Genomic DNA, 18,741 nt, shown 5'->3' on the forward strand with positions numbered 1-18,741 from the left:
GACTCTGTGAGACCAGTGGGACAGGTGTCAGCACATTCTACGGAGAGACAAGAAATAGGCTCTGAGGAAAAGGAACTTCTAAGTCACTCAGTGAGTTTTGATTAGAAAACCCCAAGTCTTAATTGGGGTGACCCTAATTCAGTTTGCATTTTCTATTTTATGATGTCTCTCCAAAAAAAGAAAAAAAATTAAAACTTTGGGATTATTAAGATTAAAAAAATGAAAACTTTGGGTTTATTAAGATGAAGATTATTAGACAATAAAAACAGAAGACTTGAAATATATACTTTCCAACTATTTTCTTTGAAAAGAAGAGATAATGTAGGAAGGTCCTTGGAAGGCAGTAAGATAGACTGAACTTTAATATTGTAACTTGGAGTTGCTTTCATCAAGTGAAAATACGTGTCTGTAAATAAGTAAACATGTGATTGAAAACATGTGAAAGTCTAGGGGCACCTGGGTGGCTCAGTCTGTTAAGTGTCTGCCTTTGGCTCAGGTCATGATCTTGGGGTCCTGCAATCAATCCCCACAGCGGGCTCCTGGTGCAGCAGAGAGTCTGCTTCTCCCTCTCCCTATGCCCCTTCCTTCCTCCCCGACTCATGAGCATGATTTCCCTCAGAAAATAAAATCTTAAAAAAAAAAGTAAAATAAAATAAAATCTTAAAAAAAAAAAAAAAAAAAAAAGCAAAAAAAGAAAATATGTGAAAGTCCAGACAGCAAATGCAGGAGGCTCTATAGTTAATAAAATTACCACCAGCTTTACCTTTCTGCATCAAAACCTCCAATAATCCATAGATTCCTAACCATCAAAACAGAACTTTATGATTAATCTCAGAAAGTCTAGGTGAGAGGCAAGTATCTGGCCTTCAGAGTTTCTTGTTATAAAATCTAGAGACAAAGTGTTAAAAAGTTATCACATACCTGATATGGCACAGAGGATATTCCTTTTTGGCTAGGGGTTATAGCCATGGGATACGAACCACTATAAACACAGGAAATATCCATTGCATCTAAAGAGGTAACACTCATTTTGGATGGTTCTGAGTTATTGGACGCATTAATATGACTGTTAAAACTTCGAAAAGCTACTGCATTTCTTTTAGATAAGGTTAATGTTTTTAACACATCAGAAGATGAAGCTAACATTTTTTGGCTACTGGCTTGGACAGCCGGATTCTCATCATCTTTTGGCAAGGGATTTTCTTGCCAGCTGGGTGATACAGCAAGTAGGTCTTCAATGTTTGATTCTTCAAAAGAAGATTCTCTGATGCTTTTATCTGGATCTAAGGACTGCCTTTCTAATGAACTTTCCATTATAGAAATTCCAGGAAAAGATGAATCAGAGTCCATACAGATACTTTTAGAAGCTCTCTCATCATCAGAACCCAGAAAGCTAGAACTTAAGAACTTCTTATTATTCTTGTTGCAATCTTCATCCAATTCACACATAAGGTTTTTTGCTATCATTGGGATAGGTGATTTTTCTGGGGTTTGTTGTTTATCAATGGAAGAATTGACCATGTTCTCCTTATTGGCACAGTCACTTTGTTGACTTTCACATACCGATAGCTTCAGGTCTTGGACTTCATTGGTTAAGCTTGTCCTTTGATTTACATAACCATTACTTTTTTCATTTCTAGACTTATGCTCTATACAATTTTTTTTATTCTGTATGATGTTCTGACAAGGACTAGAGTCAACTAACTCAGAATTTCTTTTAAAACCTCTTTTTCCACAGTATTCTTCAGTCCCATCACTGGGATCCACAACCCACTGATCCGATTGATGGAAACCACACCGGGTGGTGTCAGTGGCCACATTAACATTATTTATGTCCAGTTCTCTTGCTTCCCAAGAAACTTCTCCAGGGAAGCATTTTTTAGCCAGGTTTACACAAGAGCTTCCAGTCGCAGGAATGATACTGCTGTTACGAATAGGAGAAAGGGTTAATTCAAAATCCTTTTTATTGAAACCTTTTGTCTCAATGGCATCGGTAGATTTTGTACACGAAGGCTTTTCTATTATATTCCAACTCATCACTGTAGAGCCCAGAGCATCATCACTTTCCTAAGAGGGAGAAAAAAACACTCTTTTACTTGTATAAAACTGAGATTCTTGAATCTTTTAAACCTCTGTTGATTTCGGTGGAATAGATGACCTCATAAATTACTATGCTACCTATTCCCAGTTTCCACTGGAACAACAGAACAATGATATCACAGAATTAAAAAGCATAAACAATTAAAGTATGTTTTATTAGGTATTGAATGAAACAGCAGCCTAAAATTCAAATAAACTATTTTCTAATATGTACTTGCATAATTTAACATATTTGATACGTAGTATTTACAGAGGACAAATTAATAGGCAATATTTTCAGGTAAAATTGAGGGTAAGGCTATATTATGTATATATTTGGTTTGTAATAGCGATATAGATGATTCTGTTTTGAATTACAAAATGCACAGGACTTAAAAATATAGTTAATGGAAAATTATAGACAAAAATTTTGTTAAACAGATCACTTTGTACAAGTATAATAAAACCAAGCTGATAAAGGTGAAGCTAAACTAACCATAATTAATAATTAAAGCCCAAAATAACAGAAATTAAAATCCACTGTCAACAAGATGAAATGATGATGCAAATGATAATAACAAAATACTTATACAATATGTTTTCTTGAACAGGAAAGAGGTGAACTAACAGTATTAGGAATGGAAACCTGTTTGTCCTATAGTGTGTATTATCTATAGAGCAGCCTATAAGAGACGAAAAAAGATTGAGAAATCCTGCCTTGACTAAAAAATAATCTGACCTGACTTCTAGAATACAAATATCCAACAGTGAAGACCATCATATTACTGAGAATAATATTCATTGAATTTCTTAAGACTAGAGTCTAGGTTTCCCTTCAACATGATATAATTTGACAGAATATACAGGGATATGAAGACTATCTTGACTGCCATTTACCTAAGTTTCATTTCCTTACAGAATTTACACAGAAAAGTATAAAGTGTCTCCATCATTCATGTGACATGAAATTGGCCTGGGTTCAGATAAATGTCCCTCTAACCTGGCAGTCCTTTTCCCATCTGGGACTGCTGTGGCACTCAGACTCCACACTGGACAGGAAGGTGTGGCTCTGACTGCTGGCACTTGATGTAGCCAGCCTTCTCCTGGACTGCAGTAGATTAGATGTCAGGCACTTCACAGGCATCCCAGGATCGGAGGTAACTGTTTCAAGACCTGGAGGGAACAGAAAACACTGAGGCTTATGTCACATCTTTCTGAGCTCCTCACTGAACCTGAATCTTTCCAGTTAATTAGGCAAGGTATTAGTAAGTATGTATATCATGACTCTGTCTGTGTAAACATTATTTAATCCACAGGACAGCTCAGGTATTTTAGACATACAAGTACGGTTATGAACGTTTAGGAAAAAAAACAAAACAAAACAAAAACCAAAAATAACCCTTAACATTCACAAGTGAAAATCAGGACAAAAGAACTAAATTGTAATTAGGGGAACACCCATTATCCAATTTGAAACTCATCTTGATAAAGGAGTATTACTGATATGCTATATCCACATATGATATAAGATGGGAATGTCACTAAATTTACTCAGTTCAATTTGTGTTTAATTAAAACCATAGTTTTAGGGGTGCCTGGGTGGCACATCAGTTCAGCATCTGATTGTTGGTTTCCGCTCTGGTTGTAATCCCAGGGTCGTGACACTGAGCCTTGAATTTGGGTTCCATGCTTAGCACAGAGTCTTGATTGAGATGCTCTCTCTCTCTCTCCCTGCCCCTCCCACTTGTGTTCTCTCTCAAATTAAAAAAATAGCTTTATTCTAATGTTGAAGTTTATGTGATTACAGTGTGAAATTATCCACATCCATAAAGATTTTTGTTTTTTTTTTTCAATACTACTGTAAGATAAGTAACAGTGACTTGGCTAACAGCAAGCCAGTGCAAGATGGTGGCATCACCTACATGATACATGTTGGTTTATTACATAAACTCTTGTTTCTGAACTTATGAGACAAAATAGGCAACTATGCTTTTAGTAAAGATCATAGTTTGTGCATATACAGATTTTCCATATACAGATAAAGATCTGTATATCTTGTTTTTTCTTTCCCAAAGAGTTTAGGTAAAACACATTACTTTAATCCCAAGTAAGTTTGTACAGTTTTTTGATTTAATGAACCTTGGAACTTTAAAATTAGAAGTATAGAGTTCCAATGGCCATATTTTTTTTTAAAGTTTTTTTTTTTTTTTTTTAAAGATTTTATTTATTTATTCATGGGAGACATACAGAGAGAGGCAGAGACACAGGCAGGAGGAGAAGCAGACTTGATGCAGGAAGCCCAATGTGGGACTCTATCCCAAGGCCGTGGGATCATGACCTGAGCCAAAGGCAGACGCTCAACCAACCAAGCCACCCAGGCGGCCCCCAATGGCCATCTAAAACAACTTTATTTTTGGTACATAAACCCTCTCAGTGAAATTCCTGAAACTCACTGGACACTGACCTTGGTAGTTGACTAAACCGCTCAGCTTACCTTTCCCCACTAATGTGGACATTTCTGTCTACCTCAATGCCATGTGCATACTGTACACTTGCTAAAGAGTTCTTTTTGGATCACTGATATGATGAGACCATTTCTCTCTTTGGAACTTTTGATGATTCCCCTTGTTCTACAGCTTAAATTCTAGGTTCCTTATAATGACACTTGATCCTTCCCCATCTATCTGCTAAATGTCCTTTCCCATTGCACATGCTTCTCATTCTGACATAACACAGTCAGTCCCCATTGTCTGAAGATGGGATACTTCCAAGTGTCCATGCCTTTGTTCATTCCTCTATCTGAAATGCTTTTTTTTTTTTTAAGATTTTATTTATTTATTCATGACAGACAGAGAGAGAGGGAGAGACACAGGCAGAGGGAGAAGCAGGCTCTCCACAAGAAGAGCCCGATGTGGGACTCAATCCCAGACTCCGAGATCACACCCTGAGCCGAAGGCAGACGCTAAACCGCTGAGCCACCCAGACATCCCTGAAATTCTTTTTTCTAATACATTTGGAGCTATTGCTGTGTCTTTACTGAGAACCATTCCTGATTTTCTCAATTAGCATTTAACACTGTCTGTGTTGTATCACAGTATCCTTCTTATGATTTTAGAGGAGCTATTTTTAATCCTTTTACACATGTAGTCAGCACAGAATTACAAGTTCTTCTGAGGCAAGGACTGCTCTCATTCATCTTAATAGCTACATAGTGACCAGCAGGGTGCCTTGCCCTGATCTACTTCTGACTAGATGAAGAAAACAAATCAGGAAGATGCATGTACTTTCATTTAAGAATAAGGCTGTAGTAACATCTGCATATTCTGTATTTTAGTAGTTTTGTATTTATCAAAGCTATATACATTTTTCAGCCACTTAGTTTTCCATAGAAGTGATTTTGACAGAAGAAATAAGACTCAGTGACTATGGAAGAAAGGGTTAATGGACAGAAAATTTTATTTGCAATCAGGACTTGGCTTACCCATTACTAAGTGTGAAACTAAACGTTTTCAAACATTAGGTTTCTCATTTCTAAGTGAGATATCCTGGACACGTACAGATTTGAGGACCAAATTCAAAATGAGGTTAACGTCTATGAAAACATGTTAACTAATTGTTCTTCAAAGCGTCATTATTCACATTCTCAAGACAAAAAACATGACTGAAGAGAACTAAATCATCCACATTTCTGGGCACCTGGGTAGCTCAGTCAGTTAAGTGTCTGCCTTCAGCTCAGGTCATGATCCTGAAATCCCAGGATCAAGTCCTATGTCTGGCTCCCTGCTCAGGAGGGAGTCTGGGTCTCCCTCTGCCCCTACCCTACTCATGCTTGCATGCATTCTCTCTCTCTCAAATAAATAAATAAAATCTTTTTAAAGAAACCATCCACCCCTGCTGACTTATAAAAGGTGAAGTGCTATACAAATGTCCCATTCTCTTCCTCTACTACTTTTTTTTTTTATTGTATGCTAACAAAAAATTATATTTTTACTTCAGCTATTTTATTTCAAAATCTTTTGGAAATAATTTTATAAAGACACAAAATATTATAGATACTATATCTTCTCTATATAAGTCTTCCATAGACCCAGTACAGTGAAATTTATCCAATGATCATTCTAATACCAAGCTAATTGAAGCATATCTCATTAGCTAGATATTTTACTCTGTTGACTTACAGAGCTGCAACTGGGGAGCCTGGCTGGTTCAGTCAGTAGAGCATGTGACTCTTGATCTTAGGGTTGTAATTTCCAGCCCTAAGTTGGGTGGAGAGACTACTTAAAATAAAAATTTTATTAAAAAAAAAAAAAAAAGATCTGCAGCAATCTGTGTCAGAAATGGCATTTACATTAGGAAATGTAGGAATGCCACAGACTGTTCAAGTATTGGCTTTCAAATCTACATTAGAAATTAAAAAATTCAAAAATATTTTGTTTCTCAAAAGACACACTTAATGGAATAAACTATTTTTTCTTTTATACTCACATGACTGTAGTAGTTTGCTAGAATAAGGAGTGGTATCCCTGTGATCTACAGACATGGGACAAATTAGTCCTTGAGAGAGCTGTGATGTTTCAAATACATGGGTTGAAAGAATCTTTGCAGAGTCTTTGTTTTTTTCTGCAGCTGGTGTGTACTATGAAAGAAAAAAACAAATGCTATGATTTAACTCTACAAAAATACCACCTAAATACCAACCATTTATGTAGATAATGTTAAAGTAACTCAACATCCTTGATATTTATTTAAATTTATTTTAAACAAGTTTGAAAATTTTAAGTGGCAATCATGAAAGGGCATGTTATGTGAACTTTTTCTAATCAAATACTTACAAATCTTAAAGAGCTGATGAGAGATAACACTTGTCCTGGGGTTCTTGAATAATCTTGTCTAGGTTTAGCCATTGACGGTGTTGTAAGGATATCCATCATATTGATATCTATGTATGGAAAGAAAAGTATATGAAATTCTTTAAAAACTTCAATGCTGTTGACTTACTAGGCAATAATCATCTGTTCTAAACTTTGACTCCTTTTCCACATTATTAACATTATCTTTAACACTAGCTCGTGTAAGATGAACATATCCAGAGAAGCCACCACACCACAGAGTAAACATATACAACCAAGCTGACAAAGAAAGACAAATACTGTATGACTCCTATTATATATAGAATCTTAAAAAACAAAACAAAACTAAGCTCACAGGTATAAAGAACAGATTGATGGATGCCAGAAACAGGGGTGGGGGATAGGAGAAATGGATGAAAAGGGTCAAATAAATAAATATTTCCCTATTAAAAAAAAGCAAGTGATTGAAATTGTTAAACTTTCATAGAACAGTCTTGCTCTAAAATGAATAGAACACAATGTAACAACCCAAATTAGGGAGTAGTCACTAAACAAGAATATTACCCCACTGGAAAGAAAATAATTCTTGGTAAATCAAATACTAGAAAAGGATGTGGTAAGAAATATTAAGAAAGGAATATTAGGAATATAAATTAAATTTCAATAGGTCAAGATAGAAATTTATTCAGAATTTTTATCAGTTTCAGGGCATAACGTTGTAAAATAATTCAATGTTCACTACATTATATGTGAGTTCTAAAGAACACAGTACTTTAGATACCAAAAATGGTAGGTGCCTGGCTGGTTCAGTCGGTAGAGCGTGTGACTCCCTGATCTCAGGGTCATGAGTTAGAGCCCTACATTGGGTATATAGATCCCTTTGTTTGTATTTATTATCCTGTACTTTTCATCCCCATAATTTATTCATTTCATAACTAGAAGCCTGTGTTTTCCACCCCCTTTCACCCATTTTTTACCCTTTTGCCCTTTCTCCCCAACATTTATCAGTTTGTTCTCTGTATTAATGGGTCTTGTCTCTGCTTTGTTTTTTTAGATTCCATATATAAGTGAAATCATAAGTACTTCTCTTTCTGTCTAACTTATTTCATTTAGCATATTCCTGTCTAGGTCCATCCATGTTGTCACAAATGGAAAGACCTCATTCTTCTTTTATGGCTGAGTACTATTCTATTGTGTGTGTGTACACCACATCTTCTTCTTCTTTTTTTTTTTTTTTTAAGATTTTATTTATTTATTCATGAGAGACACAGAGAGAGAAGCAGAGACATAGGCAGAGGGAGAAGTGAGTTCCTCTCAGGGAGCCTGATGCGGGATTCGACCCTCAGACCCAGGATCAGGACCTGAGCCGAAGGCAGATGCTCAACCACTGAGACACCCAGGCATCCCTGCACTACATCTTCTTTATCAATTCATCTAATGATGGACACTTGGATTGCTTCCCTATCTTGGCTATTGGAAACACTGCTGCAATTAACATAAGGATGCACAATATCTTTTTGAATTAGTGTTTTTGTTTTCTTTGGGTAAATATCCAGTGTACTGTATAGTAAGAAACATCCTTAGTGGCTTCTCATCTAGCCAGTTGTACTCAAATATTATTATTACTGCTGTGAAGCATCTGAGTAGTTATGTGAAATGGGATTAATAAAAATCATAAATACCTCACATCAGCTCAGGTCAGATTTTATCAAATTAAATGAAAATCCTTAGGTACTCAAAACTTTTTGAAATTTGTACTTGCAGTTTAAGATTGATAGATCTGTATTTCTTTCTAAAAAATTACAATCCCCCCCCCCCAAAAAAAATTACAATCCCACGGTAAGTCCAATTTTGTGCTCTACTGTTCATTTACTTCTAAATGCTATCATTTTAATAGGTAACACAATAGGTTACCAAATTGATAAGCTCACAGGTATTCATGTTTCTATAATGAACATGAATAGGGGCAGCCCTGGTGGCGCAGTGGTTTGGCGCCGCCTGCAGCCTGGGGTGTGATCCTGGAGACCCGGGATCGAGTCCCACGTCGGGCTCCCGGCATGGAGCCTGCTTCTCCCTCTGCCTGTGTCTCTGCCTCTGTCTCTGTGTGTCTATGAATAAATAAATAAAATGTTTAAAAATAAATAAACATAAGTAATTTCTAGTTTCTCCCTATAAGAAACAAAGGTGCTACAAAGTTTTATTCATTCATTTTGTTCTCTTGAACAGTTTCCTTAGAATAAATTCCAAGATAGACTAGGCCAAAAAGAATTAAACTTTTTTGTTTCTTTTTTAAAATTTTTAATAAAGATTTTATTTATTTATTCATGAGACGAGAGAGACAGAGAGAGAAAGAGAAAGAGAGAGGCAGAGACACAGGCAGAGGGAGAAGCAGGCTCCATGCAGGGAGCCCGATGTGGGACTCAGATCCTGGGACTCGCGGATCACACCCTGGGCCAAAGGCAGGCGCTAAGCCGCTGAGCCACACGGGCTGCCCAACTTTTTTGTTTCTTAAAACACATTGGTAGGTATCTGTTAGAAAGCACTGTGCTAATAATCTATAGTGTTTCTAGAAAAACTAACTGCTTTTGCAGCCTCATTAACTTTAGATCTTCAGTTCCCTCTCTTTTTTTTTTTCCTAGCTTAATAGTGTGATTCATTTGCTATTTTTTAAATTAGCATTACTTTCATCGCTAGTAGTGAAATTAACATACTTCCAAAACAAGTGTCTGAATTGTGTTCAGTTTGTCTTTTATCAAGGTCTTCGTGGTGATCTTGTCTGTGTGAATAAGTTCTGTAGGCATTATGGTTCATCATGTTATAGGTATTTTAGTCATTTTACCGATGTTTAATTGTTCAAATCAGTTTCAATAGAGACAAAAAGTCAGGAGAACAAATTCTGAGTTCCTCTTTGAAGATTCAAAGATTTTTGAGTGCCTCTGAGGATTTAGGAACAATTATTCCCATTCTCATCTTTATGTATTTAATTTTTAAAGATTGTATTTATTTATTCATGAGAGACAAAAAAAAAGAGGCAGAAAAACACAGGCAGAGGGAGAAACAGTCTCCTTGCAGGGAGCCCAATGTGGGACTTGGTCCCAGGACCCCGGGATCATGACCTGAGCTGAAGGCAAATCCTCAACCACTGAGCAACCCAGGCATCCCTCATATTTATTTTTAATACCATTATGCTTTTCTAGTCTTTCTTTGGAACAAATAATCATCAAATTTTAGCCACTATAAGCTAACAAAATAATGTAAGTTAATAGCATGTAGTTGTTGGGTTTTTAAAAAGGTACTAACCTGCTATTTTCCTTACCTCTATTCAAAGTAATTTTGGAAAGCCCAAAATCTGTTAGTTTAATATGACCTTCATTTGAAATAAGCATATTGTCTGGTTTCAAATCCCTGCACATAGAAAAGACAAATAGCAGATAATTAAAAAAGAGCTAGTGGTAATGTTAGAAATAGCAAGGAAATACCCAGAAAGTTGCAGAAGAATCAAACCTTATTTATTTTCTCTAAAATAAGACACTTATCACTGGCTCTGAAAGTGCAAAAAAACACTCTCTGTAAATAATCTTCTGTATATCTGAACCTACAAGAAAGTGAACCGATTTAATACTGATTATCTTTGGCATTATGTATTAGATAGCCTATTAAAACAAATAAACCTCAGGCCAAGTCAAAATCATATTTACCTCTTTCAAGGAGGGTAAGACTAAACTTTAAGAGAGAAGAGCCATGACTTTAGTTGCAGACTGAAACATTGTAAGTTAGAATTATAAAATACAGCACTTTTGTATGACAGTAGCAGAGTGGGAAAATTCTTCACAACAAAATGGTGTACCCATGCTCAAAGCAACATATTTAAAACACAGGGAGGGGAGGAGATAAAGAAGAGTTGATGGAGTTTCTATTTTTTTTTAAATTTAGTGCTTTTATTTATTTTTTTGAAAGATATTATTGATGAGAAAGAGAGAGAGAGAACCCGAGCTGGGGGAGGGGCAGAGGGAGAAGCAGACTCTCTGTTGAGCAGGGAGCCCAATGTGGGGCTTGATCCCAGCACTCTGGGATCATGACCTGAGCTTAAGGCAGATGGTTAACCAACTAAGCCCTCATTAGAAGAAATTCTATCTTCTAAACTCACATAAGTTACTCCCAAACTTTAGATAACCTGGATACATGGGCACATGGTTATGCAAATATTTCCAACTCAAATATCTAATACATAATTTGATTACTTGCACTTTTAAGGAATAGTTTGTAGAACTTTACCTGTGGATGATTCCATGTCTGTGAAGATAGTCCAGAGCCAAGGCTACTTCAGAAATATATTTCACGGCCATCTCTTCATCAAAGTAACCATATATATGTAGGAGAGACTTGACATCTCCACCAATAAGATATTCCATTACCTATCAAAAAGGAATATATATGTCACAAAATAAAAATAACATTATTACTTTAAAAACATTAGTTGAGGGTTACAGTTATACATTTTTAGCATGGTTCTGCAATAGACACATTTTCTTGATATCACTACATATTAATAACCAAGTTTGCTCATGTTGCCATATAGTTTTTTTTTTTTTAAGATTTTATTTATTCATGAGAGATACAGAGAGAGAGAGAGGCAGAGACACAGGCAGAGTGAGAATCAGGCTCCATGCCGTGAGCGTGATGTAGGACTCGATCCCAGGAATCACCCTGAGCTGAAGGCAGATGCTCAACTGCTGAACCACCTAGGCGTCCTGCCATATAATTTTTTAAAGTGAAGTTAAACTGTTTAATCTGAACAAAAATTCAGACTTACAGAAAAAGTATAAGAATAGTCCCATATATGTTTCTTTTTTTTCCATATATTTTTCATCTAGATTCACCCACTGTGAGCATTTTGCCACATTTGCTTTTTTCCTCTCCACATGTAGGAATATAAAATAAATGTTAATAACATAATTATGTTACATAATAAACAAAAGACACAAATATTAACATAAATATCTTAAATTCATGTATTTTTATTCTGACTAAACAGTTTTAAAAATGTGGCAACATCAACAACTGACATTTACAGCTTTTAAGGTTTTGCTAAATAACTGGAGAATAAAGTTGAAGAGGTCATGACCTGTCGCTGCTAAATTTTTCAACATGTATCTTCGAACAAGGATTTTTTTTTTTTTAAGATTTTATTTATTGGGATCCCTGGGTGGCGCAGCGGTTTGGCGCCTGCCTTTGGCCCAGGGTGCGATCCTGGAGACCCGGAATCGAGTCCCACGTCGGGCTCCCTGCATGGAGCCTGCTTCTCCCTCTGCCTCTGTCTCTGCCTCTCTCTCTCTCTCTCTCTCTCTGTGACTATAATAAATAAATAAAAATTTAAAAAAAAAGATTTTATTTATTCATGAGAAACACAGAGAGAGAGGCAGAAATACAGGCAGAGGGAGAAGCAGGCTCCATGCAGGGAGCCCAACGTGGGACTCGATCCCGGGTCTCCAGGATCAGGCCCTGGGCTGAAGGCGGCGCTAAACCGCTGAGCCACCCAGGCTGCCCTAACAAGGATATTTTTACATTACTACAGAAAAAAAAATTTTAAGGAATTTTACACTAATATAATAATATAATCTATAGTCTGTGTTCAAATTTCTCTGAGCATCTAAATAAATGTCCTTAACAGGGGATCCCTGGGTGGCTCAGTGGTTTGGCGCCTGCCTTTGGCCCAGGGCAGGATCCTGGAGTCCCGGGATCAAGTCCTTCATCGGGCTCCTGCATGGAGCCTGCTTCTCCCTCTGCTTCTCTCTCTCTGTCGATCATGAATAAATAAATAAATAAATAAATAAATAAATAAATAAATAAATAAATAAATCTTAAAAAAATAAATAAATAAATGTCCTTAACAGCAATTTCCCTCACCCTCTTGCTCAAGCTAGGACCCCCATGGGATTTAGTTATCATGGTTGTTCAGGCTCCTTTAATCTAGGGCAGTTTTTTGCCTTTTTTTTGAGGGGGGCAGTCTTTCCTGACATCTGATTATTTCCTCACTACTCAATTCAGGTTTGCATTTTTGGCAGGAATTCTAAATAAGTAATGTTGACTTTTTCTTAGAGATTCCCACCAGATGAGACACCTAATGTCAGCATGTTCCATTACCGGTGATGTTGACTTTGATCACTTAGTTAAGGTGGTGATTTCCATATGTCTCCATTGAAGAAACACTTTTTAATCCCTTGGTAATTAATAAGTAATGGGGGGAAATACTTTGAGAGTATGTAAATAAGCTACTTCCCAACAAATGTGCAAGCACTGACCTTAGCATCGTGTGACCAGAGATGATTCTTGTTTGTAACCACTATTGCTATGTGGTTGCAGAGCTCTACTATTCCTCTACATACAGTAGTCATTATTCTATAAAACTCATATAGTTTTAAGGTATAAAACACTGCCTCATAATAACTTCATAAAACTAAGTCCTTTCTTTCCTTTTTAGGTCAATAGTTTCCCTGCTAGTCAATGTTCACTGATGAGATCAATCATTAAAACATTTACTAAGCCCAAAATCTGTGCTACACACTTGCTAGCTCTGGTAATTTAAGTATGAATAAAATGTCTCTGCACTGAAAGAGTTTATAACTCAGTAGAAGGCAAATAAATAAACAGATACTGTATTTGAACTCATGAGAATGTTTATTTTCTTACATCCTCATCAACAATAATTATTGATCCTTTTTATCTGTCATTCTGTGAAAAAATGGACTTATTTATTTTCAGGAAGATTTAGGACTTTCAGGGAGATTTAGGGTCTTTACACAATTTTTGGTCTTTTTTTAAAAGATTCTACTTTTAAGGGGCCCTGGGGTGGCTGAGTACATGATCCCAGGGTCCTGGAACTGAGACCCCCCCCTTCAGGCTCCCTGCAAGGAGCCTGCCTTTCCCTCTGCCTATGTCTCTGCCTCTCTCTGTGGGTCTCTCATAAATAAAATTTTAAGGAATTCTATTTTTAAGTAATCTCTACACCCAATGTGGGCCTCGAACCCATAACCCCAAGATCAAGAGTCACATGCTCCACTGACTGAGCCAGCCAGGTACCTCTATTTTTGGTCTTGTATGTGTATTCTCTGAATATTTTCTCCAAACTTGATATTTGACTACGTAAATGGTTATTTTGTGCCAAATGTTTAATTTTGTTCTTAATAAGACCTACACCAATTTATGATTATAAAAATATTCATATCAGTTTTCTTCTAGTACTTTTTTTTGAAAGATTTTATTTATTTGAGAGAGTACACATGAGCGAGCACGAGTGGGTGGGGAGGGGGGATCTCACCTCAGTGAGAGAGGGATAAGCAGATTCCTTAGGGAGCTCCATTTGGGGCTCTATCCCAGGACTCTGGGATCATGACCTGAGCCAAAGGCAGACATTTAACCAACTGAGCCACCCAGGTACCCCTTTCTAGTACTTTCATGGATTCCCTTTTTTACGTAGAAATCTATGATACAAAAAGGGGAAACAAATGACCCTCGCACTATCTCTAGTTTCATAACCATGCAGAAACTTATTTCAAGTGACTTCAAAAACTAGAATTTTTGGATGCCTGGGTGGCTCAGCAGTTGTGCATCTGCCTTTGGCTCGGGGTGTGGTCTCGGCATCCTGGGATCAAGTCCCACATTGGGCTGCCTCGAGGAGCCCGCTTTTTCCTCTGCCTATATCTCTGCCTCTGTGTCTTTCATGAATAAATAAATAAAATCTTAAAAAAAAAAAAAAAACAACTAGAACGTTGATAGTATATCCTAAGGACAAAAAGAGCTGCAAAAAAACGACAACAACAACAACAACAAAAAACCTAAATTGAATCCAGTTGTTTTAATGTCAAAAAAAATATTGATATTGTTATTTTCAAAATATTAGATATACATAATGTTGTAACTTAAAGCAAATTAATAATTATGTAATTAGGAACCCAGATGGTCAGGGTAAAAGAATACATTTTTTTAAAGATTTTATTTATTCATTCACAGAGAGAGAGAGAGAGAGAGAGAGAGAGGCAGAGACACAGGCAGAGGGAGAAGCAGGCTCAATGTAGGGAGCCCGACGTGGGACTTGATCCCGGGTCTCCAGGATCACACTCTGGGCTGCAGGCGGCTAAACCACTGCGCCACTGGGGCTGCCCTTTCCAGAATATTTTTATATGTTATATACTCTTCAAAGATGTTAAGTAAAAATTTGATAATTTCCCATTGAATTGGAAGTTTCATCATGAACTTACAATACATTTTTTGCTTTCTATAAAAATGTTATAGGGGCGCCTGGCTGGCTCAGTCAGTTAAGTGTCCAACTCTTGATTTCAGCTCATGATCTCAGGGTTGTAAAATCGAGTCCCACCTTGGGCTCTGTGCTGGGTGTAGAGCCTGCTTAAGATTCTCTCTCTCCCTCTGCTCTGCTCCCCTCTAAAAAAAAATGTTATAAAATACATAAGTCACAGGGATAAAAAGTACAGGATAGGAAATACAGTCAATGATGTTGCAATAACTTTGGTGACAGATGGTAACTAGACTTATTGTGGGGATCATTTAATAATGTATAAAAATATGGAATCACTATGATTTACACCTGAAACTAATAGGATATTGTTTTTAATCCTTTAATTCTTCCTGGTGCTCTCTAATCCCTTTACTACATACTGCTTCATATGCACTGTGTGCTTTAATAGTCCTCTACCTTCTCTGGAATGGAATGTATCAATGTTTCCTTTTTTTTTTTTTTTCCTGTAAGGTGCCAAACAGTAAATATTTTAGGCTTTGCAAGACATATGATCTGTGGGCAAATACCTCACTCTTGTAATGTAGCACAACAACAGATAGTAAGGAAACAAAAGGATACAATTGTGTTCCAATAAAATACTTGTTCAGTGAAGTTCAAATTTCATATAATTTTCATGTATAATGAAATATTCTTCCTTTGATTTTTTCAACATTTTAAAAATACAAATACTATTCTCAGCTTACAGGCTGTGCAGAAACAGTGGGCCATATGTGGTTCACCACAGGCTTAAAAAATGGAAAGTCAGTTATTCCTATAGTACTTGGTTTTCACCTTCCTACTGCTACTCTGTATTGTTTTCAACTCTTTCAGAGAGAGAACCATCCTATAAAGTAGACCCACATCTCTGGCTTTCTTAAAACCTAGGTGTCTCCTAAGGGGCTGTCTTTAATATTGCTCTGAGGGTGAATTCCAATACAAATTTGTATCTTTGCTCCAAAACCCTCCCCACAGCATTACCAGGTTTTATCTCTCACAGAGAAGGTCACTACAACCAGGTACCATGCTAAGGTATTCATTTTGGAATGTTGTTTAGATTGGTAAAAGAACCCAAACCAACTCATCAATAGGGCATTTGTTTTTTCTTCTTTTTTTTTCATTTTAAAATTTTTAAAAATTTTTTATTGGAGTTCAATTTGCCAACATAGAGTATAACACCCAGTGCTCATCCCATCAAGTGCCCCCCTCAGTGAAGGGCATTTGTTATAAAAATTATGGAATTCCTAAATAAATCCATGTGATTCTGCATAGCCATTAAAAAGGATGAGGTCACCAGTAAGTGGGAAAAAAATATGTAGAACACCATTTATAATATGATCACATTTCTTGTACTTAAACTGTGTAAAAACTTATTGATTTTGAATTAGTCCTAATGCAAAAATGGTGCCCACCACTCTCCTAGAAAAACTCTGTACTCTCCAAAGTTTTCTGGCCCTCCCATCAAATATTTGAAACCACATAAATGTTAGTCTAAATCTGTTAGTTACTCACAGATTTACTGAAAGACTAGAAATGGATTTAAACATCACGTACCAAAAGAGTTTTAGATTTGTCTCTATTTTTATTTATTTTTATTTTTAATTTTTATTACTTTTTAAAGATTTTATTTATTTATTCCTGAGAGACAGAAAGAGGGGCAGAAAAACAGGCAGAAGGAGAAGCGGGCTCCCCATCGGAGCTTGATGTGGGACTCGATCCCAGAACCCCAAGAGCATGATCTGAGCCGAAGGCAGATGCTCTATCACTGAGCCACCCAGGTGCCCCATCTCTATATTTATAATCTATCCTGAATTTTCACGTGTACAGTTTGAAGTTGAATATAATGTTCTGTTCAGTTTCGAGTTTTTAATATAGCAAAAAGTTGAAGTGTCACACAATAATGTTCCACATACTTACAAGAGAGCTTTAGCATATTGAGGATAAAGGAATTCCACTCAGATCAGATTATGAAAGGAATAAGCATTCTGTTGGTAAACTACTGATCTGGAGTCTAAAATCTACATCCTACTGGCAAATTGAACTCCAATAAAAAAATAAAAAATAAAATAAAATAAAATCTACATCCTAAAATCCATTCATTCATAGAAAACCATTTATGTTCATGCTGAATAGAAGCCATTGGAGATACCAAATATTTAATCCACAGACCATTTCAGAAGTTAGGATCTCTAGAATTTGCAGTCAAAATATCCCCACCAATTCCTGTTCCCTCAAATTCTTCATTAGAAATGAAAAGCGAGCAATCCTTGGGACGCCCTCTACCTATGTCTCTGCCTCTCTGTGCGTCTCTCACGAATAAATAAATAAAATCTTTTAAAAAAAAAAAAAAGAAAGAAAAAAGAAAAGCAAGCAACCCTCAAAGTCCATGCACTCAAAATCCATCACTTCCCAGTATCTTTCCTTACTATACACCAAACTTTATATAGTATTCCTTTACTTACCAATGTTTTTAGTACTATGTGCTAGATACTGTTTAATATGCTTTATATTAACTGATTAAAATTTCATAACAACCTCTGAGGTATTATTATTATTTCCATTTTGCAGATGAGGAGACTGAGGTGGGTAGTTAATCTTATGTATCAATTTGACTAAGCCATAGTACTGAGATTTAGTGAAACATGAACCTCAATGTTGCTGTGAAGTTGTGTTTCAGATGAGATTAACATTTAGGTAGACTTTGAGTAAAGCTGATGACCCTCCATAATCTGGGCAGACCCCAACCAGCCAGCTGAAAGCATTAAAAGAAAAAAGATCAAGGTGTTGTCCTTCATACTCCCCACCCCCAACTCACCCCAAAAAGAAGGAATTCTGCCTCTACACTGCTTTTTGACCTGAGTTACAACATTAACTCTTCCCTGAGTCTGCAGCCTGCTGGCTTACCCTGCAGATTTCACACTTGCCAGCCCTGACCATCACATGGAACAATTCCTTAAATCTCCACCCTCTACACACACACACACACACACACACACACACACACCCTATTAGTTCTTTTTCTCTGGAGAACCCTGACTCATACAACAGGTAAGGGTACTTGGCCAAAGTTATAAAGCTAATAAGTGGAAAAGTTGGAATTCAAACCCAAGTACTCTAACCCAGAGACTGTATTCTTTTTCTTTTTTTAAGATTTTATTTATTTATCTGGCAGAGAAAGAGCATGAACAAGCAGGGGGAGTGGCAGGCAGAGGGAAAGGGAAAAGCAGGCTTGATGCAGGACTCAATCCCAGGACCCTGGGATCATGACCTGAGCTGTAGGCAGATGCTTAACTGACTGAGCTACTCAGGTGCCATTATACACACACACACACCACACACACACATATATTTTTAAAGATTTATTTATTTTTTAAATTTATTTTTATTTATTTATGATAGACATAGAGAGAGAGAGAGAGAGAGAGGCAGAGACACAGGCAGAGGGAGAAGCAGGCTCCATGCCGGGAGCCCGACGTGGGACTTGATCCCGGGACTCCAGGATTGCGCTCTGGGCCAAAGGCA

At 36.7% G+C, this 18,741-nt stretch overlaps 1 protein-coding gene across 1 annotated transcript in view; it reads right to left on the reverse strand.

The window, feature by feature from the left end:
* MASTL (microtubule associated serine/threonine kinase like) overlaps nucleotides 1–18,741 on the reverse strand; it is a 33,523-nt gene that overhangs the window by 9,857 nt on the left and 4,925 nt on the right. Inside the window, exons 3-8 of the mRNA XM_026013599.2 lie at nucleotides 11,205–11,344; nucleotides 10,246–10,334; nucleotides 6,912–7,018; nucleotides 6,565–6,715; nucleotides 3,080–3,252; nucleotides 922–2,067 (exon numbers count right to left, since the gene is read on the reverse strand). Coding sequence (XP_025869384.2) covers nucleotides 922–2,067; nucleotides 3,080–3,252; nucleotides 6,565–6,715; nucleotides 6,912–7,018; nucleotides 10,246–10,334; nucleotides 11,205–11,344 — 1,806 coding nt within the window. The remainder of the gene's footprint in view (nucleotides 1–921; nucleotides 2,068–3,079; nucleotides 3,253–6,564; nucleotides 6,716–6,911; nucleotides 7,019–10,245; nucleotides 10,335–11,204; nucleotides 11,345–18,741) is intronic.

Source organism: Vulpes vulpes, chromosome 2 (assembly GCF_048418805.1).
Source record: "Vulpes vulpes isolate BD-2025 chromosome 2, VulVul3, whole genome shotgun sequence".
Classification (NCBI taxonomy): Eukaryota; Metazoa; Chordata; class Mammalia; order Carnivora; family Canidae; genus Vulpes; species Vulpes vulpes.